This window comes from Hypanus sabinus, chromosome 25 (assembly GCF_030144855.1).
Source record: "Hypanus sabinus isolate sHypSab1 chromosome 25, sHypSab1.hap1, whole genome shotgun sequence".
Taxonomy (NCBI): Eukaryota; Metazoa; Chordata; class Chondrichthyes; order Myliobatiformes; family Dasyatidae; genus Hypanus; species Hypanus sabinus.
In genome coordinates this window covers 1344937-1370452 of record NC_082730.1, presented here as the reverse complement: position 1 = coordinate 1370452, position 25516 = coordinate 1344937, and the positions used below count along the sequence as shown (strand labels likewise).

Sequence of the window (25516 nt, the reverse complement as noted above, 5' to 3'; positions counted from 1 at the left end):
TTTTCATTTCTTCTAATAAAATGAATAACCATTCACTTCCTAATACTGTATTCCATCAGTCAATTCTTTTGCCATTCTCCTAATCCAAGTCCTTCAGTAGCCTCTCCATTCTCAAAACTACCTGCCACTTCACCCATCTTTCTACCATCTGCAAATTTCGCAACAAAGCTAGCAATTCCATAATCCAAATCACTAACATATAACGTAAAAAAAAATCAGTCCCAATACAGACCCTTGTAGAACACCTATAGTCACTGGCAGCCAACCAGAAAAGGCTCCCTTTATTTCCCCCTCTCAGCCTCCTATTAATCAGCCACTACTTTATCCATGCTAGAATCTTTCCTATCATGGGCTCGTAGTTTGTAGAGCAGTCTCATGTATGGCACCTTATCTTAGGCCTTCTGAAAATCCAAGCATACAACACCCGATTCTCCTTTGTTTATCCTACTTGTTGTTTCTTCAAAGAATTCTAACAGATTTTTCAGGCAAGATTTTCCCTTGAGGAAACCATCTTGATTACAGTGTATTTTATCATGTGTCCCCAAATACCCCAAAACCACATCCTTAACAATCAACTCCAACACCTTCCCAATTCCTGAGATCGAACTAACTGGCCTATATTGTAATTTCCTTTCTTCTGCCTCTCTCCCTTGAAGAGTGGAGTAATATTTGCTATTTTCCAGTCTTCCAGAACCATTCCAAAATTTAGTGTGTGGCCTCATCGACCCACATGTTTTGGTCATGTCCCACCTTATATAACTATTGGAAGGGCATATTTGCTACCATTTCCTCAATTTGGAATATTGATTTACAACCTCATTTTATTACTGCAATTTTTGGTATACCAAATGAGGATGGTAATCGGTTTTCCCCTTCAATTAGACGAATGATTGCCTTTGTAACATTAATGGCCAGAAGGTCTATATTACAAAATTGGAAAGAAGTAAATCCTCCTACCACGTTTCAGTGGTTCTCTCAAACTATTTCTTATCTGAGCTTAGAAAAAATTAGAAGCACTATTTTTGACTCATCAATTAAATTTGAAGAAACTTGGGGACCGTTCATTCGCCACTTTCATATGAATTAATTTGGCCTCTTCCAGACCTTTTCTCTTTTTATTCTTGTTCTGGTATGGAGTTCCGGAGTTTTTGACACTATCATATACATATAAACTGTTATTATTGCCCATGTTAGTTTAGTTTAGGTTTTATTTTTTTTCAATATATATTTTTTTCTTGTATTTTTAATTTTTTTTTCTTTTGATGATTATTCTTACTCGTTTTCATGTATAATATAGGTTTGATTGATTACATTAGTACTATTTTTTTTGCTAATATTTTAATAGGATATTGTTATCTTATTACTAATTCAACTTCAAATCTAGTGCACTTATAACCTATTCAATATTATGTTATGTTTTTTTTATATATGAAATTCAATAAAAAGATTGAAAAAGAAAGAAAGAAAATTTAGTGATTCTTAAAAGATCATTACTAATGATCAATCTCTTCAGCCAACTCTTTCAAAATCCTGGGGTGTACACCATCTGGTTCAAGTGACTTAACCACCATAAGTCCTTTCAGATTCCCAAGAACCTTCTCCATAGTAATGGAAACAACACACTTCATGGCCCCACAACCTGGAACTTCCATCATACTGCTAGTGTCTTCCACAGTGAAGGCTGATGCAAAATACTTAATTCAGTTTGTTTTCCATTACCACTTCCCCAGCATTGTTTTCCAATGTTATGATATCCACTCTCGACTCCTTTTACATTTTGTGTATCTGAAGAAACTTTTGATAACTCTTGAATATAATTGGCTAGCTTACTTTCATATTTCATCTTTACCTTCCCAAGATATTTGGTTCTCTAGGATTTCTGCTAGATTTGTGTCTGTCTTTGCAGAAGAGACAAGAAGTATTTGTTTAACTTCACAACCAGTTTATTATTATAATATCCCCTACCTCTGGCTGTAGAAGACCCACTCTTGCTCTTGTTAATCCTTTCCTTCTAACATACCTCTGTACTCCTACTATCTGCCTCAGGAGAAAGAAGGAATGCAATAAGATGCTGGTTCAGTGATGTTTGGGCTCAGATGCACCTCCCTGCTGCTCATCTTTGCTTGTCCATGAAGCCAGGTCCCATCCACTCTCCCGAAGACGTTGGCTCAACTTTCCAAATGCATCTGCACCCATATCCATAAAACATCGGAGCAGAATTGGAGCAGTTGGCCTATCCATTCTGCTTCACTTTTCCATCATCTTTATTGTTATTACTAAGCCCCTTCTCCTTGGTAAGAGCAACTACACTCACTGAAACCCTATCAAATGCTGAAAGGCCTTGATACAGTAGATATAGGAAGGATGTTTCCTATGGTGGGGAAGTCTAGGACTGGAAGGCATAGCCTCAGAATAGGATGCCCATTCTGAATGAAGATGAGGAATTTCCTTGGCCAGAGAGTGGTGGGTATATTTAACGCAAAGTTTGACAGATTCTTGATTAGTCAAGGCATGAAGGGATACGGCGAGAAGGCAAGAGATTAGGGCTGAGAGGGAAATGGACCAGTGGGCAGAATAGGTTCGATGGGCCAAATGGCCTAATTCTGCTCCTGTATCTTATGGCCTTATGGAATGCAGTGCCGTGGTGAGAGGAAAACTGTCGATATTCAACATAAGGAAGGGTAAATGAGGAGGTTAATGATGCATGTCACAGAGCTGGAGCTGTAGTAATAGGGAACAAAGGAAGGACCAATGAACTAAATAAGTATTTTGCATCCATCTTCACTGTAGAAGACACTAGCACTATGCCAGAGGTTTGAGAGTGTTGAGGTAGAAGTGAGCAAAGATACCATTACCAAGGAAAAGGTGCTTGGGAAACTGTAAGGTCTAAAGCTACATAAATCACCTGGACCAGATGGTATACACCCCAAGGTTCTAAAAGAGGTGGCTGAAGAGATTGTAGAGGCATTGGTAATGATCTTTCAAGAATATATTGATTCCAGACAACAGGAAAATTGCAAATGTCACTGCGCTCTTCAAGAAGGAAGGGAGGAAGAAGAATGGAAACAATAGGATGGAATTCCAGTGAGTACAGGCCCAAAGCTATCGATCAGATCCCATATGGTAACCCTTTCATTCCCGGAATCATTCTCATGAACCTCTTGATGTCAGCACATCCTTTACTGGATGAGGGATCCAAAAGCGAGGCCTTACCAGTGCCTCCTGGAGCCTCAACATTATATCCTCGCTTTTATCTTCCAGTCGTCTCAAAATGAATGCGAACATTGCATTTGCCTTTCTCACCACCAATTCTACCTGCAAATTAAACTTTAGGTAATCCTGCAAAAGGTCTCCCAAGTTTGTTTGCATCTCAGATTTTTGAATTTTCTCACCATCTGAAGAACATTTTGGTATTCTCTTTAACATGATTAGCTAGCTTACCATATTTTCTTTCTTTATGGCTTGTTTCAGTTGCCTTCTGGTAGTTTAAAAAAAATTTCCCAAATCTCTAACCTCTCACTAGTTTTTGCTCTATTATATGCCTCCTCTTTGGCTTTTGTGTTGGCTTTGACTTCTCTTGTCAGTCAGTTGTGAGATCCTGGCTTTATATTTCCTCTTTGGGATGTATATATCCTGCGCCTTTTAATTCTATCCCTGTCCCAGGAGCGTATGTCAGTACAGAATAACAGCAGTTTTGCTCAAAATTTGAAAGACAGAAACTAGGAAATTGTACAAAAATTAAACTATTTATCTCCATTTATAGATTTTCACTAGAAAATTAAAACAGAGATTTAAGGTACATTATCAAAAATGACAGACACGCATTCCACACGTTTTCAGGGACAAAGTTTGGATACACACAGACATACAGCTGCACACAGCCACAGGCATACACACACAGATACCGTTCCACACACACACACACACACACACAATTAAAAAGACAGGCTCACACACACAAATGGTGATGCAAGACCTGCGAACGGGTGGTCAGACACACTCCAGTGCACCCATGACCACTCACATACACACAAGGTGATTACCTGCTCCCCATTGTATCCAGCAACACAGATAGCGATTCCCACAACGACACCGTAAGTCTGTGCCCCCTAACCAGCTCTGGCTGGGACAGCAGGAGTGGGGGGAGAGATGCTGTGGTGGGGCGAGCGGTAGCTGCTGAAGATCTGACTGACCCACAGCCTTATCCCACCAAACCAATACTCTGAGCATAGCCCAGCCAGACACAGCCCCAATCCATTGAGTCCACGATTTCAGCTGACTCCAGTATAAATATACAGCAAGACTTTTGAAGGTGGCAGGGGTAAGTCACATTCCCCTCGACCTCTGTGACAGAGAAGCCCCTGCAAGTGAGGGGGGTGTGAGAGTCCCTCGCTGCTGTCGAGGAGCTGGGCCAATGTCCACGGTCACGTTGGTGAACAAAGGAAGCTGCTGGCGAGCAAGGATAGTATAGACCAGAGAGTTCATCCCATCCTGGGTCCAGGACCGGCGAGTGCGGAGTAGTAGGTCAAACCTGTTGAGGGGTTGGGGAGGGGAGAACCAGAGACAGCAGAAAGGGAGAGAGAAGGAGAAGTGGGAAGAGAGAAGGGTTATTGGGGGGAGTGAAGGGGTAATTGAGAGTGAGGGAGGGGAGAAGAGAGAAAGAATGACAGAATGAGAGGGAGGACAGAAGGAAGGTGAGAGGTCAAATGAAGTAAGAGACAGATAAAGTGAGAGAGAAAGGGAGAGGGATATAGAGATGGAATGAGAGTATGACAGAAGGAGGGAAGAAGAGGAACAAAGGAGGATGGAATACAAACCAGAAGTGAGCGAGAGAAAGCAGATTGAAAGTTAGGAGAAATGTGACAGATAAGGGAGAGGAAGGGAGGGAAACAGAGGATGTCAGTGCGTGATTAAACTGCTGATCACTCCCCACTCCTGCAGCTGTACCCACCCCAGAGCAGGCCACATCCATTGGAGAAGAACGCGCTCCCCCAGGTTCGCATAATGCCCCAAGACTGATCCAGTCATGAAACCACCTGCCTTGCTACACACACAAACCTCCCTTCCATGTCCTCCCCGTTCTCTAGTCCCAACACACACCTCCGTGGGTTCTGTTTATTTCCTTGGTCCAAGTTGTGTTTGATCATCTTGTAGCGCCCCAAAGAGAGAGAGGGGCGGGAGATGCTCATACCGGCCAGCTGCAACCTGTGGAACAGAATACATACTATGTGAAACAGGCATTGGGACTTCTGGGGAAGGAGGGGAGAGGAGAAAGAGATAAAGATAAGGGAGACAAAGGGAGACAGAGAAGGAGAGAGCAGAGAGAAGAGAGAGTGGCAGAGACCGGAAGCAGAAGGGAGATGAATGGAGGAAGACCATATAGTGACAGAGACAAGGTGCAGGAGGGAGATGGATTGAGAGAGGCAAAGACAGGGAGATGGGAGAGAGATGGAGAGAGACCAGATAAAGAATGAAAAAGTGGCAGAGACAGGGAGCAGGGGAGAGAGAGATGGAAATAGACCGGATAGAGAGTGGCAGAGACAGGCAGAGATAGGGAGAAAATGAGAAAGGTAGACAAAGAGGAAGAAAAAGAGAGCTGTATCAAAGAAAGACAAAGTGAAACAAAAACAAGAGCAAGAGATTCATGACAGTTGCAGAGGGAGAGTGTAGAGAGAGGGAGAAAGGCAAGGAGGGGCAGAGAAAGAGAGGCAGGGGCTTAGGAAGGGAGAGGTGAAGATAAAGAGCAAGGGAGAAGTGAGAGGTAGAAAGAGTCAAACCGAGAAGACAGGGAGAGAGCGACAGACAGAGGGAGGCCGGGAGCAAGAGGGAGACAGACAGTGGGGGACAAAAGGGTGCAAACACGTAAAACAGAGACATGCATACCGAGAGGTGGTATGCAGAGAGGAAAAAGGGGGAGGGGATGGGGAAAATAGGCAGGTAAGAAAGGGGTCAAAGAAAGAGGCTAGCGTGGCAGAAGGAGATAGTAATAAATAATTAAATATTAACAACAAGAGGTCACAACACTAAGACTAACAAGCAACAGTGTGAGAGAGTCATATTAACATTCATGGGGATAGTCAGTAACACGTGATACAGGGAGACGGTTTACTGAGAGTGAGGAAGGAAACATCAACTGGGATACAGTCAGTAACACAGGAGCTGGGGAGAGGGGTTACTGAGGGGCAGTGTGAGGCAGCTGGATTAATGTCAATGGAGGATACTGTGAGTGACACAAGGCTCTGGGGGCAAAGGGTTACTGAGGGAGTTGGATTGTCAGTGGGGATACAGTCAGTGACACAGGGCTCGGGAGAAGGGTTACTGAGGGAGTTGGATTGTCAGTGTGGTACAGTCAGTGACAGTTCTGGTGGAGGGGGGTTACTGAGGGAGTTGGATTGTCAGTGTGAGACAGTCAGTGACAAGGTTCTGCTGGAGGTGGGGAGGATTACTGACAGAGTTGGATTGTCAGTGTGGTACAGTCAGTGACAGTTCTGGTGGAGGGGGGTTACTGAGGGAGTTGGATTGTCAGTGTGATACAGTCAGTGACAGTACTGGTGGAGGGGGGTTACTGACGGGAGTTGGATTGTCAATGGGGATACAGTCAGTGAACAGGGTTCTGGTGGAGGGGGGTTACTGAGGGAGTTGGATTGTCAGTGTGAGACAGTCAGTGACAAGGTTCTGGTGGAGGTGGGGAGGATTACTGAGGGAGTTGGATTGTCAGTGGGGATACAGTCAGTGACACGGGGCTCTGGGGAAAGGGGTTACTGACGGAGTTGGATTGTCAGTGTGATACAGTCAGTGACAGTTCTGGTGGAGGGGGGTTACTGAGGGAGTTGGATTGTCAGTGTGATACAGTCAGTGACAGTTCTGGTGGAGGGGGGTTACTGAGGGAGTTGGATTGTCAGTGTGATACAGTCAGTGACAGTTCTGGTGGAGGGGGGTTACTGAGGGAGTTGGATTGTCAGTGTGATACAGTCAGTGACACAGGGCTCTGGGGAGAGGGGTTACTGACGGAGTTGGATTGTCAGTGTGATACAGTCAGTGAACAGGGTTCTGGTGGAGGGGGGTTACTGAGGGAGTTGGATTGTCAGTGTGAGACAGTCAGTGACACGGTTCTGGTGGAGGTAGGGGGGATTACTGAGGGAGCTGGATTGTCAGTGGGGATACAGTCAGTGACACAGGGCTAGGGGAGAGGGGTTACTGACGGAGTTGGATTATCAGTGGGGATACAGTCAGTGACAAGGTTCTGGTGGAGGTGGGGAGGATTACTGAGGGAATTGGATTGTCAGTGTGATACAGTCAGTGACAGTTCTGGTGGAGGGGGGTTACTGACTGAGTTGGATTGTCAGTGTGATACAGTCAGTGACAGTTCTGGTGGAGGGGGGTTACTTAGGGAGTTGGATTGTCAGTGTGATACAGTCAGTGACAAGGTTCTGGTGGAGGTGGGGAGGATTACTGAGGGAGTTGGATTGTCAGTGTGAGACAGTCAGTGACACGGTTCTGGTGGAGGTAGGGGGGTTTCTGACGGAGTTGGATTGTCAGTGTGATACAGTCAGTGACACGGTTCTTGTGGAGGGGGGTTACTTAGGGAGTTGGATTGTCAGTGTGAGACAGTCAGTGACAAGGTTCTGGTGGAGGTAGGGGGGATTACTGAGGGAGTTGGATTGTCAGTGTGATACAGTCAGTGACAGTTCTGGTGGAGGGGGATTACTGACTGAGTTGGATTGTCAGTGTGATACAGTCAGTGACAGTTCTGGTGGAGGGGGGTTACTTAGGGAGTTGGATTGTCAGTGTGATACAGTCAGTGACAAGGTTCTGGTGGAGGTGGGGAGGATTACTGAGGGAGTTGGATTGTCAGTGGGGATACAGTCAGTGACACGGTTCTGGTGGAGGGGGGTTACTGAGGGAGTTGGATTATCAGTGGTGATACAGTCAGTGACAAGGTTCTGGTGGAGGTGGGGAGGATTACTGACGGAGTTGGATTGTCAGTGTGATACAGTCAGTGACACAGGGCTCTGGGGAGAGGGGTTACTGACGGAGTTGGATTGTCAGTGGGGATACAGTCAGTGACAAGGTTCTGGTGGAGGGGGGTTACTGAGGGAGTTGGATTGTCAGTGTGATACAGTCAGTGACAAGGTTCTGGTGGAGGTAGGGGGGATTACTGAGGGAGCTGGATTGTCAGTGGGGATACAGTCAGTGACACAAGGCTCGGGGAGAGGGGTTACTGACGGAGTTGGATTATCAGTGGGGATACAGTCAGTGACAAGGTTCTGGTGGAGGTGGGGAGGATTACTGACAGAGTTGGATTGTCAGTGGGGATACAGTCAGTGGCACGGTTCTGGTGGAGGGGGGTTACTGAGGGAGTTGGATTGTCAGTGTGAGACAGTCAGTGTATAAGGTTCTTGTGGAGGTGGGGGGGATTACTGAGGGAGCTGGATTGTCAGTGGGAATACAGTCAGTGACACAGGGCTCTGGGGAGAGGGGTTACTGAGGGAGAGTGTTGCACTCACCTTAAATTGCCGGTGTTCCTGGACAGAAAAGTGACAGGAAGATGTAGAATAGTGTGGGATTGGGAGAGAGAATGGAAAATGAGTGATACATCAGGCAAGACGGAGAACATCAGGTACAATTGACAAGGAAAATCAAAGAGGGCTCAGTGACTTGCTCTCCCTCTCTCTTCTTTATTAACATTCCCTCTCAATCACTCTCTCTCTCTCTCTCTCTCTCTCTCTCCTCCTTTCACTTTCTCACAATTTCTGCACATGAAATTACCCACACTGATACCCAGGTCTGAGTTATCGTCTCGGATCAAATTAATTGGTTCAGATTTTATATAAAGGAACAATAGATGCCTGGAGTTGGTTACAGACAGGGATCTAATCCAGATCTTCAGGGAGTTTATAGTTAGAATAATGATCCCCAGGAGTGCAATACAGGCTAGGATCTAATACGGGGGTTCGGGTGGGGGGGGGGGGTGTTTAAATTTCAAATGGGGTTTATAACAGATCAGGGGTTTATAACAGATTCCCAGTAGGGGTGGTTACATATTGAATGGTATTTTTTAAAACAGATCCCGAGGGGTGGTTTATAGGCTGGGATCTAATCCAGGGCCTTGGTGAGTGATTTTTATATAGAAAAAGCATTCTGCAGCACAGTGACAGGGGTACAGGGCTCTTTCAGGATTACCTGGTAGCGATATCATCATCTTCACCCCCCCAGCCCCAGTACTCATTGGGGAATCCATTCATTCGTAGGTACTGCTCAGGTGTCACGGCAGATACACCTCCAAAGTACGTCTTGTACGGCAGTCTGGAAATATATCAACAACAGATTGGTAATCTTCTCAAAACTGTTCCAGGAAAAGTTACGTCAGAACATAATGGGATCAGAATATGGTATCTGTAATGGTGTCAGAGGAAATGTTCCTTTAATAGCGATTTCTGTGCATGCATGTAACTATGTGCGTGCATTTGTGTGTAAAAATGTAGAGTGAAAAGAATCGATCCCAACACAGTCCCTTGTGGAACACCACTAGTCACCGGCAGCCAACCAGAAAAGCCTCCCTTCATTTCCACTCTGTGCCTCCTGCCACTTAACCACTGCTTTATCCATGCTAGAATCTTCCCTGTAATACCCTGGGCTAAGCAGCTTTATGTGTGGCACCTTGTCAAAGGCCATCTAAAAATCCAAGCATAAAATATCCACTGATTCTCCTGGTCTTTCCTGCTTGTTGTTTCTTCAAAGAATTCCAACAGATTTGTCAGGCAAGATTTTCCGTTGAGGAAACCATGCTGACTACGGCCTATGTTGTCATGTACCTCCAACTGATACCTCATCCAGGATTATCGACTCCAATGTCTTCCCAAAACAAAATGCTGGAGGAACTCAGCAGGCAAGGCAGCATCTATGGAAAAAATGTAGTGTTGACATTTCGACCCCACAGAGGCTGCCTGGCCTCTGTTCCTCCAGCATTTTGTGTGTTTTACTTGGATTTCCAGCATCTGCAGATTCTCTCTTGTTTGTCATCCAACATCTTCCCAACCACTGAGGTCAGACTACTTACCTTTCTTCTACCCCTCTCCCTTCTTGAAGAGTGGAGCAACATTGGCAAATGTCCAGTTTTCCAGAACCAATCCAGAATCTAGTACAGGGTGATTCTTGAAAGATCATTACTAATGCCTCCATGATATCCTCAGCCACCTCTTTCAGACCCTTGGGTGTACACCATCTGATCCTGGTGACTTATCCACCTTCAGACCTTTCAGCTCCTCAAGAACCTTCTTCCTAGTAATGGCAACTTCACACACTTTATGGTCGCTGACACCTGGAACTTCCACCATACTGCTGGTGTCTTTCACATTGAAAACTGATGCAAAATACTTATTTCGGTTTGGCTGCCGTTTTGATGTTTCCCCATTATGACCTATCCAGCATAGTTTTTCAGCAGTCCAAAATTTGCTTTCGCCTCTCATTTACACTTTGTGTCTGAAGAAATTCTTGGTATCCTCTTTAATATTATTGTCTAGTTTATTTTCATATTCAGAAATCATATTGATTTCAAATCAATTATGATTCACTGCACAACACTAAATACAGAATAGCTGATCCCCCAGTGGTCTCAACCACGAGCAGCTCTAAACAGCCATCTTGTAGACACTCCAGAGATTCCCCCTTCTGGAATCCAGCACTAACCTGATTTTCCCAATCTACCAGCATATTGAAATCCCCCATGACTATTGTAACATTGCCCTTTTGGCATGCCTTTTCTATCTCCCATTGTAATTTGTAGACCACATCCTTACTACTGATTGGGGGTCTGTATCCAATTCCCATCAGGGTCTTTTTAACCCTTGCAGTTCCTTAGCTCTATCCACAAAGATTCAACACCTTCTGACCCTATGTCACCTCTTTCTAATGACTTGATTTCATTTTTAAGCAACAGAGCAACACTACGTCCTCTGCCTTCTTGCCTGTCATTTCAATATAATGTGTATCCTTGGACATTAAGCTCCCAGCTATAATTATTTTACAGTCATGATTCAGTGATTCCTACATCATCCCTGCCAATCTGTAATTGTGCTAGAAGTTCACTTATCTTATTCCATATAGTGCATGCATTCAAATAGAACACCTTCAGTATTAACCCTTTTCGATTTTGTCTAGCTTTTACATTGCAACTCATCCTGTTGACTGTTGTGTGTGTGTATATGCGTATATATAAAACCCCTTTTAGTGGGCATCTCTGGAAATGCAGTTCGTTAGCCCCTCGCTAACAGCAACTGGATTCCGTGGTGAGAAACCCACCTTTCTCAGGCTTCATATGTCTTAGTGTATACAACTTTGGTCCAGTCAAATCCTTGAGGTTGGGATGTCTTGCCCACCCAAACCCCAGTTTGTGTGAATGCTATGTGATTTACTGCCGCTGACAATCGCCTGTCGCAAAAAATAACAGAACATACACTGCATACAATTAATCAGGAGTATATTTAAGAATGCTGACTTAAGCAAACAGTTATTAAAGGAAAGAAAAAAGAAAAAGGGTCCATTATACTTAAACAGTGCACGGTGCAGCTCAAATCTTGAACTCATCTGTAACTCGTGTGCTGGACCCTCGGTCTGTGTGAAAGCACACACCAACTTCTGAAGGTTGTTCGAAATCCATCTTGAACAAACGGGCTCACCCATGGGAGTATTGGTCCTTCCTCTTCAAAGCCATTCATCTGCACAAAGCACTTTGTGCAATAGGGACAGTATCTTCCACCTTCTTCACCCAGCTCCAACCAACAAAGCCCTCTCTGCCTCTCTGCCCCGTGTTCCCTAAAACCTTCTTCCAATTCTACCTTCCTGATTGGCTGACACCACATTCCTAAGTTGAAAAATAAAGGCTCTTATCTCAAATCCCAACAAGCTGAAAGCAGAACAGACTGCTCTTACACAAAATACCTACAGCATTGAAGTAACGCCCTGGTTAAGATTTTATATGTGTACACACACGTGTGCTGGGATATCAGGGAACGTTCCTTTAACACTGATTTCCGTACACGTGAGCCCAAGTGAGAGGGACTGCTGCATTAACAATATGTGTTACTCACTGGTAGCCGAACTTGTTCATGGCGATGGAGACATGCTTTGGGTGGTCAGGGTCGCAAGTGTAAATGTTGTGGTCGTTCTCTGGGATGAGATCCACGTCGTGGAGGAAGAGGCAGTCCCAGTCTTCATCCTTCATCGCTTCCTTCACGCCCACATTCAGCAGCTTGGCACGGTTGAAGGTCTCGTTCCCAGCCTGGGCAGTAGGAGCGATGGGGAACACATTATCCAAACTGGAGATACTGGAAAAGCGAGCTGGTCATCCAGCCCCTCTAGATTCTGCTACATGGCTACAGGAGCAGGTTGTTCAGGTTTTCACCCAGCTGGAACATGGGGACAGGAGGCCATTCAGCCCCTTTCCTATCTCATACACAGGAACAGGAGACCTTGATAGCTTTTAGAGGTTGTGGTAGGTAGAGGGAGGAAGTGGAATGTCGTTAGCATCAGAATTCTGTTACAGGGAGGGTGATGTCAGGGGGTCGGTTCAGGAGGGGTGGTCATTGGATTCGTCGCGGTGGAGGTATGGAACAAAGTTGTGGGTGGGGAGAGGCGTGGGCATGGAGAAAGGTTGGATGTGATAGATTGTAGAGGAGCAAAAGCAGTGAACAGGAAGGAAGGTGAAGGGAGCTGATGGTTGGAGGGTGTGTGGAAGTTTGGTGAGTGATTAGAAGGGTTGGAGGTTTGGTGGTTGTGACAAGGTTTGGAGGGGTTGGATTGTTGAAGGCTGGGGAGCAGTAGGACAGAGCGAGGAAGATTGCAGGGCTGAGGAGTGGTGAATGTTTGGAGAGTGCAGGGAAGGCTGAAAGGTGAGGAGAGGTATGTGAGTGGAAAAGTGGGGAGGGTTATGGAGGAGGAGTGAGTGTTAGAAGGGTTGGGGGGTGTGGAGGGTGAGAATGTTTAGGGAGTGATGAGGGACGACACTGAATGTCCTGTTGAAGGGTCTGGACCCAAAGTGCCGACAGATCATTTCCCTCCGCTGAGCTCCTCCGGCACTTTTTGTGTCGTATGTGTCATCGCTCTTGTGTCTTTATAGGGTGCGTGTGGGGAACAGTTGCAGATGAGAGTGGAGATAGAGTGGAAGACGGTGGAGGTGTTGTGGTGTGAGGGATTGGCAGGGAGGAGTGGGGCTTGCCTAGGGATGGGGAGGGAGAAGTCAGTCTCATGTGGTGGATAACATAGAACCCGTTCTGTAAAGATTGGAGGGGTGGAGAGTGATTAGGAGAGCTGGAGGGTGGGGAGGGAGGGAGGAGTTGGGTGGGGTGGGAGTGATAAGGACGGTTGGAGGCTAGGGTGGGGAAGGGATGGGTATGGTGGGGAGGGGAGAGGAGCTGGGTCAGTCCCACCTGGTGAATGACGTAGAGCCCGTACTGTAGCTGCTGCCGCTGCAGGAAGGGGTGTAGGTAGTAGAGGAAGTGCCGAAGGTGAGGCTCCCTGTGTCGGTGCGGAACAATCACAGCCGTCCGGTGATGGGCCTGGCAGTTCGGCGGTGCATAGAACCCTCCCGGCCTCACCAGAGGGTTCCGGACCTGGATCTCATCCAGTGAGGGCGTCCGGTTAAAGGAAATGGCCAGTGGGCCAACTGTGAGGGTGGGGGGGGGTGTGGGGTAGATGGGTGGAAGGTAGTGAGAGAGGTTGATGAGGAGAGGAAAGGGAGATTAAGTAGAAGGGGGGGTGTTAGAGAAAAGAGAGGAAGGGGGCAGAGGATGGAGAGAAGGGTGTGGGACAGGAGGGAAAAGAATGGGTAAGGGGAGGGAATTGTGAAAAGGGTGGGGGAGAGGAGGGAATATGCCAGTGATGGAGTGTGGAGGAGGGAGCAGGGAGGGGGAAGGAGGAGGAGATCGGAGGGGTAGTGGGAGGAGGGATGGGGGAGAGAATGAATGAATGAATGAATGAATCAGTGCCAAAAAAAGCCAGCTAGAGCATTCTCCCCACCTCAGTCCAACATTTACACCCTCTCACGTCTGTCTCTCCATCATAATTCAATTGCTCTTCTTTCCTGCTTCCTCACTTCACTGGCTGGTTCTCCAATTATGCACATTGACTGGTTCTTCATTTTCTGTGGCCACAGTTATTTTAAACCAGTGAGTTTTTCTTCCACCTACACAGTGCAGGATCAACCCTCTTGTCTACACTGACAATGATGCCGATATAACAGACCCCAACACTGCACATCCATGCATTCCCTGCTGGTTTCCGCATTTTCCTAATAGTCTCTTGAAAATTGTTATCACATTTCACCATCACCTAGGTCTTCCACTCTAGGTACCTACCACTCCCCAGGTACAAAAAAAAACTTGCCTCATAAATCTCTTTTAAACTTCCCCTCTTTCACTGTAAGTTTAGGCTCTCTGTATCTGTACCTCGACATTACTCACCTGGGAAAAGGGACTCTCACTGTCTGCTCTATTTATCTCAGCTCACTTTACCTGTAATGCTGCTGAAGTTTTGGGGCAGCAGTGAAGGTCCCCCATCTGTCTGCCCTTGGCCACGAAACCAATTTTTGTCTTGTTTCCACAGGTTCCTTCATCGTGTCAGTAGCCCTGATTCCAGCCAGCATAGATCTTTGAGTCATTGAGGCATGCAAGCCTGTAAACCTTGACAAGGTTGTGGTCCTCAGCTCACTCATTCCAGAGAAAACATCCCAAACTAATACTCTCTAATCCAGGCAGTATTCTGATAAGCCTCGCCTGCACTCTCTCTACAGTCTCCTGTGATGGGATGACCAGAACTGCATACAATACTCGAAAAGTAGCCTAACCAAAGTTTCATATCCTGCAAGAATTTGATACAGACTTTTATTCAGAACACCTCCACCGATGAAGCATGTTGAATATGTCATGGTCCCGATCGTTAATTCCGTCTTGCTCCTAATTTCCTTTGATTGTGCCACGGTTCCAACCATTAATTTCCCAATTGCTTCTAATTCGCTTTGATGACAGCACACCTGACTTCCATCAAGAACTGCAGTAATAAGAACCCCGGCGTCACAACCAGTAGTTGCAAGTTCATTGGTCTTCTTCCTGTGAGATAACTATGTTTCCCGACTGCTTAGAACCATTTGTTCTAAGTTTAGCTCCAGTTTCAAGGTTTACCGATGAGACTCTGTCTCTCTGAGTCAAGGCTCCATATCAGGGCTCCTTGTCAAGATCCGTCCTGTTTGCTGTTTGGCGTTTACTCCCATGTAAACATCCGAACTCAATCTCCGTGCCTGTGTCCTGTACTTGCATTTGCTTCCTTCGCTCCTTGCAACAGCAATTCTTTACCACCTATCTACCTCTGTTATCACTTTCAGGGAGCTGTAAATTTATGTTATCTAGGTCCTGGGCACAATCGATTCATTCGATTATGAAAAAGGCACGTCAGCAACTGGGGGTTTGAGGAGATTTGTTATGTCACCAAAGACTCTCATAGATTTCTACTGATGTAACGTGGAGAGCATTCTAACTGGTTACATCACCACCTGTTATGAAGGGACTGGTTTACCAATGATGGACTCACTCCATTTATCCTTTTCCGCTTGTCGAATGATTGCATTTCTTACACTAATGGCTAGAAGATCTATTTTGTTGAATTGGAAAGAAATTAATCCTCCTACTGTATTTCATTGGTTTTCTCAAACTACGTTATGTCTAAATTTAGAAAAAAATTAGAAGTGGTGTATTTGATACTTCTATTAAATTTGAAAAGATATGGAGACCATTTATTCAATATTTTCATATGATGTAATATGACCCTGTTCCAAGCCTATTTGATTTTCCAGTTTTGATTTTATATATGTTAAGAGGATCAGAGTTGACGACACTGATGATTTTGTATTTTTGTGAAATATTATAAACAGCCCTTTTTTCTTTTTCCAGTTTTTCTTTTTCTTTTTTCTTTTGTTTTTTTTCCTTATTAGTTACTAAATTATTAGATTAGTTTTTTTTTGCATAATTTTTTTTTCTTTTTCTTTTTTCTGTTTTTTTTATTATATATTATGATATACCTAGGTTTGCCTTGTTTATTTATATATTGTATCGTCCATGAGTTGGGAAGACTCATTTATACTGTAATCATTGCTTATGTATTCTTTCATGTTCAGTTGAAATGTGTATGTTTGTAATCCCATTATCTATGTATCAATTTTATTTTGTTGATATTAATAACAATAATAAAAAGATTGAAAAAGAAAAGATGTTATGAAGGGGCATCTGCAATCTGCACAGGATTGGAAAGTTGCGAACTCAGCCAGCTCCATCGTGGGCCTCCCGAGTACTGAGTCACGCACATTGCCTCAGTATTTCTGTACCACTTATTAAGATTATAGTTTTAATATACTTCTCATTGTAATTTATATTATTTTTTATCTATTGCACTGTACTGCTGCAGTAACACAACACATTTCATGACATGTCAGACATTAAACCTAATTCTGATTCTGTGGATGCATCCCAAGTGTCCTCTGTACATCAAGGGTCCTGCCCTTAACTATACAATTTCCTCTTACATTTGATCTCTCCAAGTGCAACATTTTACACTTGTCCATATTAAACTCCGTCTGCTATTTCTCTGCCCTCAGTCCCAACTAATTTCTCTCCTGCTGAATCTATATCCTGCAAGCAACCCTCTTCACTCTCCACAACTCCACCAAGTTCTGTGTTGTCTGCGAACATGCAAATCAGTCCACCTACATTTTCATCCAAATCCTTTCAATATATCATAAACACGGGAGTTCCCAACACTGATCCCTGTGGAACACCACTGATCACAGACCTCTAGTCAGAATAACGCACCTTCACTGCTACTCTGTCTTCTAAGGGCAGACAATTTTGAATCCAATCTACAAACTCTCCAGGGGTCGCATGTGCCTTAACCTTCTGGATCAACCTACCATGAAAGAACTTGTCAAAAGCCTTCATTCAAATCCAAGACAACAACATCAACTACCCTACCCTCATCAATCACTTTTGTCACCACCACAAAAACTCAAGTTGATAAGACAGGACAAAGCCATGCTGACTGTCTATAATAAATGCCTGCCTTTTCAGGTATGCATATAACTTATCCAGAAGAGCCTTTTCTGTAGCTTTCCTTTCACAGATGTAGGGCTTACCTGCCTATAATTTCCTGTTTGTCCCTATTGAGCTTCTTTTAGGTTGTAGTACCCAAAGCTACAACCCTAGAAGTCCTCTTTTTCAAATTTACTGCCTAACTTGCTAAATTCCTTTTGCAGGACTTCATCTGTTTCGTGCCCATATTAGGAACAAGAACAACAACATCTGGAGCATCTGGTTGAGGAGTGTCTGACAAATGAATCCCCCACCATCTTACTTTGCCTTCCCTGCTGTAAAGCCAGTCCTCAGCCCACCTCCATTCATTGCTTCCCCACTCCTGTTGTTTCCATTAACCCCCCCATTCTTATCCCTTTGTCTCCATCACACCCACATACTCATTGCCTGCCTCACAGCTCACATTATCAACATTCCTCCACCTCAACCCTCCCAGACACAGACACAGACATACACACACACACACACACAAGCCACTTACCTAGATGGGGAGGTTGCTGGGGGCAATAGAAAAGGTGTTGGGTCCCTGGTACAGGCTGCTGGATCAGGCTGATGTTGGTGTAGACGTCCTGCGTCCTGGAGTAGTCCCAGACAGGCTGGGGCCCCCGCCACAGCAGGGAAGCCACGCTGCGGATCCCGCCGAATGTATAATAAAGCAGGAACAGGAGCTGTGAGGCCAGGAGCAGGCCAAAGGTGCACTGTCGGTCCCAGCAGGAGGGCAAGGAGAGGCACCGCATCATCCTAGTGCATGCAACAGCCGTCAGCCTCAGGACCCTGTAAACAGAGGGAAATCATTTATTGCAGAATGTAATGGGGATCATTAACCCCTATTTCTGTAATGGAAGAGTTGTTAATCCGAGGAGTCATTAGCCCCAGGATTGTGAAGGATGAAGATGAGCCATTAACACTGACATGGTAATGGTGGAAATATTATAGCAGAGGACCTGGAGGAGAGGACAGACAGATGGGATGATGTCATTGATAGGCAGAATCAGGGTGATGGACAGCTGCATTTGAGATGGTCATGCTCAGTTCTGTGTGAATGTGAATTTTAAATAAGCTGAAATGCTGGAAATTTGAAAGACAAAGTTACAGAAAATGCCGAAACACTCAGCAGGTCAGGCAGCATCTGTGAAGAGAGAAAGTCAATGATTCACTTGGTCAGAACCATTCTGACATTCATGAACTTTCTAAGCTGACTGTGTCTTTTTCTACAGATGCTGTCTGACCTACTGAGTATTCTAGCATTTTGATTTTTTTTGTTTCAGAGAATTAGGATGCCAGTGGTGTAGCAGTTAGTGCATTTCTATTACAGCTTGGGGTGTCAAAGTTCAGTGTTCAACTCTCATTGTTTGTAAGGAGTTTGTAACTGTAAATGAAGTCTCACAGTCTGCAACTGACCCAGGTGGAAGAGGAGGGGTTGATCCTTGAGGTCGTGTTAGACTTGTTGTAACAGTGCAGGAGGTAACAAACAGAGGTGGGAGTGGGAATTAAAGGGACAGTAACAGGGAGCTGACGGTCACCCCTGTGAAGGGAGCTCAAAGTGATCACTCCCCAAGTCTGTGCCTGCTTTCTCCAGTGTAGAGAGGAGCTCAGTGTGAACACCCAGCAGGCTGACTGAATCACTACTTCACCTGAGAGAGGAGGTGAAGGGTCAGGTGTTACCCTCCTGTGGTTACTGGGGAAGGGGAGGGGTTGGAGGAGCAGTTCAGGAAGTCACAGAGGGAGTGCTCCCTGTGAAATGCTGAAAGGGAGGGGGCAGGGAGATGTGTCTATTGGGGAATCTCATTGGAGTTGTGGAAATTGTGAAGGACTATCTATTGGGACAGTAGGGGGATAGCAAATCAAGGGGGTGTAATCAGGGTGATGGACAGCAGGGAATGGTGGGTTAAGGGTGGGGTCAAAATGACAGGCATTAATCAAGGTCTGTGTGCCAGACCTCAGAGGGTGATAGCTCTCTTTTTCATTCTCATTCTGGTTCCCCTCTTACCCCTAGTATTCTCCTCACTTGCCCATACCCTTATTCTGGTGTTCCTCTTACTTCCCTTTCTTCCATGGTTTACGGTCCTCTCCCATCAGATTCCTTTTTCTTCAACCCTTTACTACGGCTGCTGCTACCACTACTGCCACTACAACTACTTCTTTTTCCTCCTCCTCCTCTTTAGGGTGGTTGGCAGTCCAACTTAAAGATCCATTTCCGCCACCAACTGGACTGGAGTAGAGAATTGGGAAATAAAACCATTTCTATTTCTCTTCTAAATAAAAAGCTAACTTACACCCAAAACCACACAGATTGTAAGCAATGAAAGACAATACTGTGAGTTAACAATTTCATTGCTGACTTTTCGTGGCGGTTGGCAATCCAACATAAAGGTACATTACTGCCATCAACTGGACTGGAATGTGGTGTAGAGAAATGGGAAATAAAACTCCTACTAGTTCTTTATCAAATAAAAACTAAATTACCCCAGAAAGTTCTATAGATTGTAAGTAATGAAAGACAATAGTGTGAATTACATTAAAGTCACTTGCACTACTCAGTGAAGTTTTTAAATGAACCCCTACAGATAGCAGTGAAGCCTGCATTTGCTTTCTTTCAATCTCACATGCTTCAGATTGTAAAAGAATGTGTTCAACTATTTCATAATGATGACAACATCTACATACCCCAGAGTGTTGTTTCCAACCATAAGGAATAATTAAGCATTCTGAGTCAATATAAATCCTTCCCTTCATGTTTTACCCCCTCTCCCATCAGTCCAACAGTTTTATGTATTTTGTAAAGGTTCTCCCCTTATGCCCATTATCCCACAGGTTTAGCCATAATCCCCTAATCCTTAACCCCACCAATCCCTTAGTTTCTGATTTGTGAAGTGGAAGGTCTATATCAGGAGTAGGCAACCTGTGGCCGCGGGGTTTTCTAGCATGTGTTATTCATTAATTTGAGGCAAAACATAACTAGATGTATTTAAACGGATAATTCCCATATTTCAAGTTTTTTTTAATGACATTTATCTGGCCCACTGTCCGCACATTAATACGCTATCCAGCCCACAGAGGCAAAAATGTTGCCAACCCCTAGTCTATATCCACAGTTGAAATTTTAACAGCTTTTTTGGCCAAACGATCAACCCTCTTATAACCCTCAACACCTCTCTGTGCAGGGACCCATAAGAAAAAGACAGGTAAAGCAATACTTTGAATATGAAATAAAGTTTAAAGAGCTTCCAGCAGTAAATCTGACCAACTACTGGAAATACCTGTTTTAAGACTAGTCAAAGCTGAAAAAGAATCTGAACAATTTGCAACTTTGCAAGGACAAATTTCCTCCTTCACTATAAGCTCAAAATGATGGCAACCAATTCTGCTGTACATATTGATAAATGGTTAAGACATTACTTTATTGTTAGCTGTAATTCAGGCACAAAAACAGCCACACCAACATTCCCAGTAAAATGACCCATCAGTAAAAATGGTTAATTTTCCTTTACATATTGATGTACCAAAGGATTCTCAGGCATATTGGGATCCTTGGACTTCATTAAATCATGCAGCCTAAAATCAACTAAAGCTATTGGAAAAAACAAAGGCGGGATTATCAAAAATGCGACAGTGGGACATATTGCATAACCCAGCAAATCCATATTTCTAGCTTAGCAAAAACCCAGACACCCTAAACTAAAAATACTCTCCTTGTGATGTTCTCAATAGTCCTCCAACACACTTCTAACAGGGTGATCATTTCTCTGCCCCCTCAAGTTAACCCAGTATGTTAACAACAACTTCAATCTCCGCAACTGTAAGGGTAATTGTCCCATTTCAACCAGTAAAGCTAAAACAGGAAACGACCTTACTACACAGCACAGTCTTAAAAGCCTGTGCTTGCATCACATCCAAACATTTTAAAGTTGAAGATGAAGGTGAGCCATAAGCTATAATCAAGTACAGATCTTATTAAACAAATATAAATGGTCAAGAGATTCTTGTGTAGCACCCCAAGAATGCCCACATAGACACGAAGATATTTAATGGCCCTTTACATTTGTCAATTATTGTACTAATATGCTGATTCCATGTCAGTTTATAATCCAGGAACATGCTGAGAAATCTTACCACTGACATATCAGGAGTCTGATGATATAATTTCAAATTAAGTGCATGTCTATTGATTCTCTTTGAAGAACATATAACATGTCTTAGCTACTGAATGCTTAAAACCCCATAAACTTGCCCTTTATTTGATCTTATTAATTGCTAATTGCATCCTATATACAGTTAAATTGAAACTTCTACCTCTGATCCATAAAGCTCCATCATCTGCAAAAAGTGATTTATCCACCCCAGTTCCTATCTCAGAGAAAATATTATTAATCATACTAATAGATAATAAAGGACTATAAATACTGCCTTGTGGGGTCCCATTCTCCCTTATAGAAGCCAAATACACCTTACCTGCATAGATAGTCCAAGTATAAAAACACAGAAAAAATATATATAGCCTTTCCCTCACTCTTAATTTCCATAATTTAATCAAAAGAACTTCCCTCTAGAACATATATTATGGTTTTGCAATTTCAAAAAATACTGCTAATACAGCTGTTTTTCCCTGTGCTTTCCTAATATCACCTTCCAAACATAAAACTGAATCCAATGTCTTTAGAAAATTTGCTTTGAGAAAATGCTATATCACCTCTTTTCCCAAAATATAATTCAACCACTCTATTACCATACATTCTATAAGCTTACACAAATGGGACGTTGGTGATATTGGTCTATAGCTAGAAAGATCCGACGGGGGTTTCCCACATTTGAAAATAGGTACCAGTACTACCATTTTCCATGAGGGGGAAAGATGGCCTAAACTCCAAATATGATTCAAAAATGTTTATATTATCTCAATATAGTAGTCAGCCATATGTTTTAACATACAATAACTTATAACTTCCTTTCCTGGAGCCACCTGATCTGTATTGTTAATAGCTTTCTTAAATTCACATAAAGAAAATGCTACATCACTATCATTGCTACAGCTGGTTTCAAACATATTAAGGTATTCACTTAGATCCTTAACCCTACATTGTTTAACCACTTCACTTAAATTATCTTGATTATGAATTGCAGGAAATGACTGAGCCAGTAACTCAAACTTCTCTACTTCAGTAATAATCGTGTTACCTTCTTTAGTCAATAATTGAATAATCCAAACCCTACGAATCCACATTTTCTTAATTATTCCCCAAACATCTCCAAGTTTAATATCCCTTATAATATTATCACAATATGACCTCCAGTAAACCTTCTCTGCAACCTTCACCACGGCCTGTGTCCTTTTATACTTAATGTTACTCGGAGACTGCTATTTCTTAACTTCCCTAAACCACTTATTTCTCTCCCTAATTGCCTCTGCACTCCTCAGTCCACCATGGCACAGCCTTTCTCCTATTACTTTCCCTTTTAATAGGAATCTTTCACCATTGTTTGAAGAATATTGTGACACAACCTTGCATTGCAGATTTCCATATATTCCTCAACATTCACCCCTGATAGACATTTATCACCTAAGACCTTAAATTTCTCCTAATTTGTTTTACCAAAATTCCACCTCCTAAAAGTGGTCTCCTGTCCCAGGTATAAATCCCAACCCAAGCTTATAAATATAGGAAAATAAATCACTCTCCAATGTTTCATCTCCCATGTCATCTCACTCACTCACTCCAGGCAGAATGTTTGAAACTAAAGTTAACTCTATAGTTAAATTAAAGTTATATCTCCCATAACTTAACAAAGTTGTTAAATGAAAATTATCAACGTTCAAAAATTGTAATGAAGCCTGTATTTGATTTCTTTCCATCTTATATGCTTCCATATTTCATGATGACAAAACCTACACAACCCAAAATGACATTTTCCAACAAGATTTAGGGAATAATTAAGCATAGTAAACCCATAATATATCAGTTGGTAAGAGTGGGCTCCCTCCCTCTGACCCTCAACACAGAAGCTCCCTCCCTTACTCCCTGTATACCCATGATTGTATCACCACCCACAACTCCAATCTGCTAATTAAATTTGCTGATGACACTACACTGATTGGCCTAATCTCAAATAATAATGAGGTAGCCTACAGAGAAGTCATTACCCTAACACAGTGGTGCTAAGAAAACCTCTTTCTCAATGTCACAAAAACAAAGAAGCTGGATGTGAACTACAGGAGGAATAAAGACAGGTTAAACCCTATTGACATCAATAGATCTGGGGTTGAGAGGGCGAAGAGCTTAAAAGTTCCTTGGCATAAACATCACCAAGGATCTCACGTGGTCTGTACATACCGGATGTGTGGAGAAAAAGGTGCCTCTTTCATCTCAGATGGTTGAAGTTTGATAAGGGCCCCCAAATCCTAAGCCTCGCTACCTGGTATGGGAACTGTACTCCATTTCAGAACTCTGCAGAGAGTAGTGCAGACAGCCCAGCACATCTGTAAAAGTGAACTTCTCTATTCAGGCCATTTACAAAGAGGTGCATAAAACAGGCCCGAAGCATCATTGGAGACCCGAGTCACCCCAACCACAAACTGTTCCAGCTACTGCCATCCAAGAAATGGTACCACAGCATAAAAGCCAGGATCAACAGGCTTTGGGACAGCTTCTTCCACCAGGCCATCAGACTGACCAACGCATGCTGACACAACTGTACTTCTAAGCTAAATTGTTGTAAATACTATTTATTGTAAATTACTAGATTGCATTGCACATTTAGACAAAGATGTAACATAAAGATTTCACACCTCATGTATATGAAGGATGTAAGTAATAGTCATTTCATTGCCAAGTTGTGTCAAAATAATTCCTTCCCTTCTTGTTTTGCCCCCTGCTCCCATAAACCCAACAGTTTAATGTATTCTGTAAAGGTGTCTCACCTTACCTCTTCCACCTACCCCCACCCAGTTCCCCCTAAACAGGCCTCACCTATCACCTGCCAGCTTGCACTCCTTCCCCTTCCCATCCTTTCAAATCCTGATGAAGGGTCTCCAGTCATGGGGCAAAACTTAAAAGTGATGAAAAGAGGACTGGAGGTATTACACAGATGCTAATAACAATAGCATGTATTATTCCCCATTGATGCTGCCTGACCTGAGCATTTTGTGGGACAGAATCGGGAGGGATCTGAGTGTGATGGACGGACAGGTTTGTGGCGTCAATGAAAGGGCGGAGTCGGTTTGACTGACAACTGTGATGCAATGAAAGGGCGGAGTCGGTTTGACTGACAACTGTGATGCAATGAAAGGGGCGGTGCCTGACTGACGGACGGCAGAGGGTAGGAATAGGCGCAACTGCGGAGGCCAGTTCGCCCGAATCCTGGGTGAGCCTGCGGGACTTCGTAGCGACGTTGCGAAGACGCGGACTGGATACTCACTCGGCGCCACTTGATGGCCCACGACCCGGCGCCGGTCCACGGCGACAGCTCGCGGCGCTCAGGCCTAGGCTGGCGGCAGTGCGACGTAGCGTCGCCACGCTGCGGCGTCACTAGACCCACCCTGCGCTGACGTCATTTTTACATCATGTACCATGTGTCATCAACCCAACCCGCACTGACACGCCCCTTCTGTCGGTCACCCCAATGACATCACCAGTTGTCCAGCTAATCGCTCCCCTTATGTTTAAATGCCGATTGTAGACGAACTATTCGAATAGGTACCGGCGAAATAAATGCGCGGCTCGGGCCAATACCATTAATGCTCTCCTTTCCCTTTAAGATGGCGTCGCTGTTGGTTATGAGCGCCAAACCAACGCGCGACCGAGGTGACGTCAGTCGTATCCTCCGCAGCGTCTCCTAAACAAAGGGCGTAATGACATCAACCCTGCACGTCGTGCGTCAATGACGCCTCGGCCAGTGGGGAAAATCTAAGATGGCGCAGTTGTCGTCGGCGGCAGGATTGCTGCTGAGGTAAATGGTTTGTTGACGGGAGGAGAAGCGGGTACAGTCTGGGTCAACGTGCTGAATGGTCAGGGTACTGGGGATGGACGGGGGGGAGGCAAGATAGGTGGGAATTAATCTGGGACCATGTGGTTCTTGTACGGGGGTCATAGGGAGGTCAGACAGTTTCAATCGCAACGCCCAGGGGGTGGGTCCTACAGGTAACAATCAGTAAACCCAATGCCGGTGAATTATCAATTACTAAACCCAATGCCGGCCAGTTATCAATGACTAAACCCAATGCTGGCCAATAACCAAGCAATAGAAGCTCATCCGTGTAAACAACTAAATGCAGTGGCCAATCAGTAGACCCAGTAATGATTAGTAATCAGTGAAAAAGACCAAACATTTGTTAATGTGCATCTAGAAATGGCAAAAATCGTTCAGACATTTGTCAGTCAACTACTGGT

General features: G+C 44.1%; 2 protein-coding genes across 3 annotated transcripts in view; one reads left to right on the top strand and one right to left on the bottom strand.

The window, feature by feature from the left end:
• Positions 1-3727: 3727 nt before the first annotated feature.
• Positions 3728-24952, bottom strand: LOC132380920 (beta-1,4-galactosyltransferase 3-like). 2 transcript variants are annotated; one of them, XM_059949866.1, is made up of 7 exons: positions 24860-24952; positions 17614-17906; positions 13428-13663; positions 12090-12280; positions 9184-9306; positions 5101-5205; positions 3728-4531 (listed from the first exon to the last, which is right to left on the bottom strand). In XM_059949866.1, exons 2-7 carry the CDS (start codon positions 17870-17872, stop codon positions 4327-4329), a joined length of 1119 nt encoding a protein of 372 aa, XP_059805849.1. In that variant the 5' UTR covers positions 17873-17906; positions 24860-24952; the 3' UTR covers positions 3728-4326. The 2 variants fall into 2 exon arrangements, with proteins under 2 accessions (XP_059805849.1, XP_059805848.1); XM_059949865.1 differs by lacking the exon at positions 24860-24952 and adding an exon at positions 24546-24769.
• Positions 24936-25516, top strand: part of LOC132380919 (ubiquitin carboxyl-terminal hydrolase 2-like) — a 60389-nt gene continuing 59808 nt past the window's right edge. The window contains exon 1 of the mRNA XM_059949864.1: positions 24936-25076. The gene's annotated coding sequence lies outside the window, so the exon portion shown is untranslated. The remainder of the gene's footprint in view (positions 25077-25516) is intronic.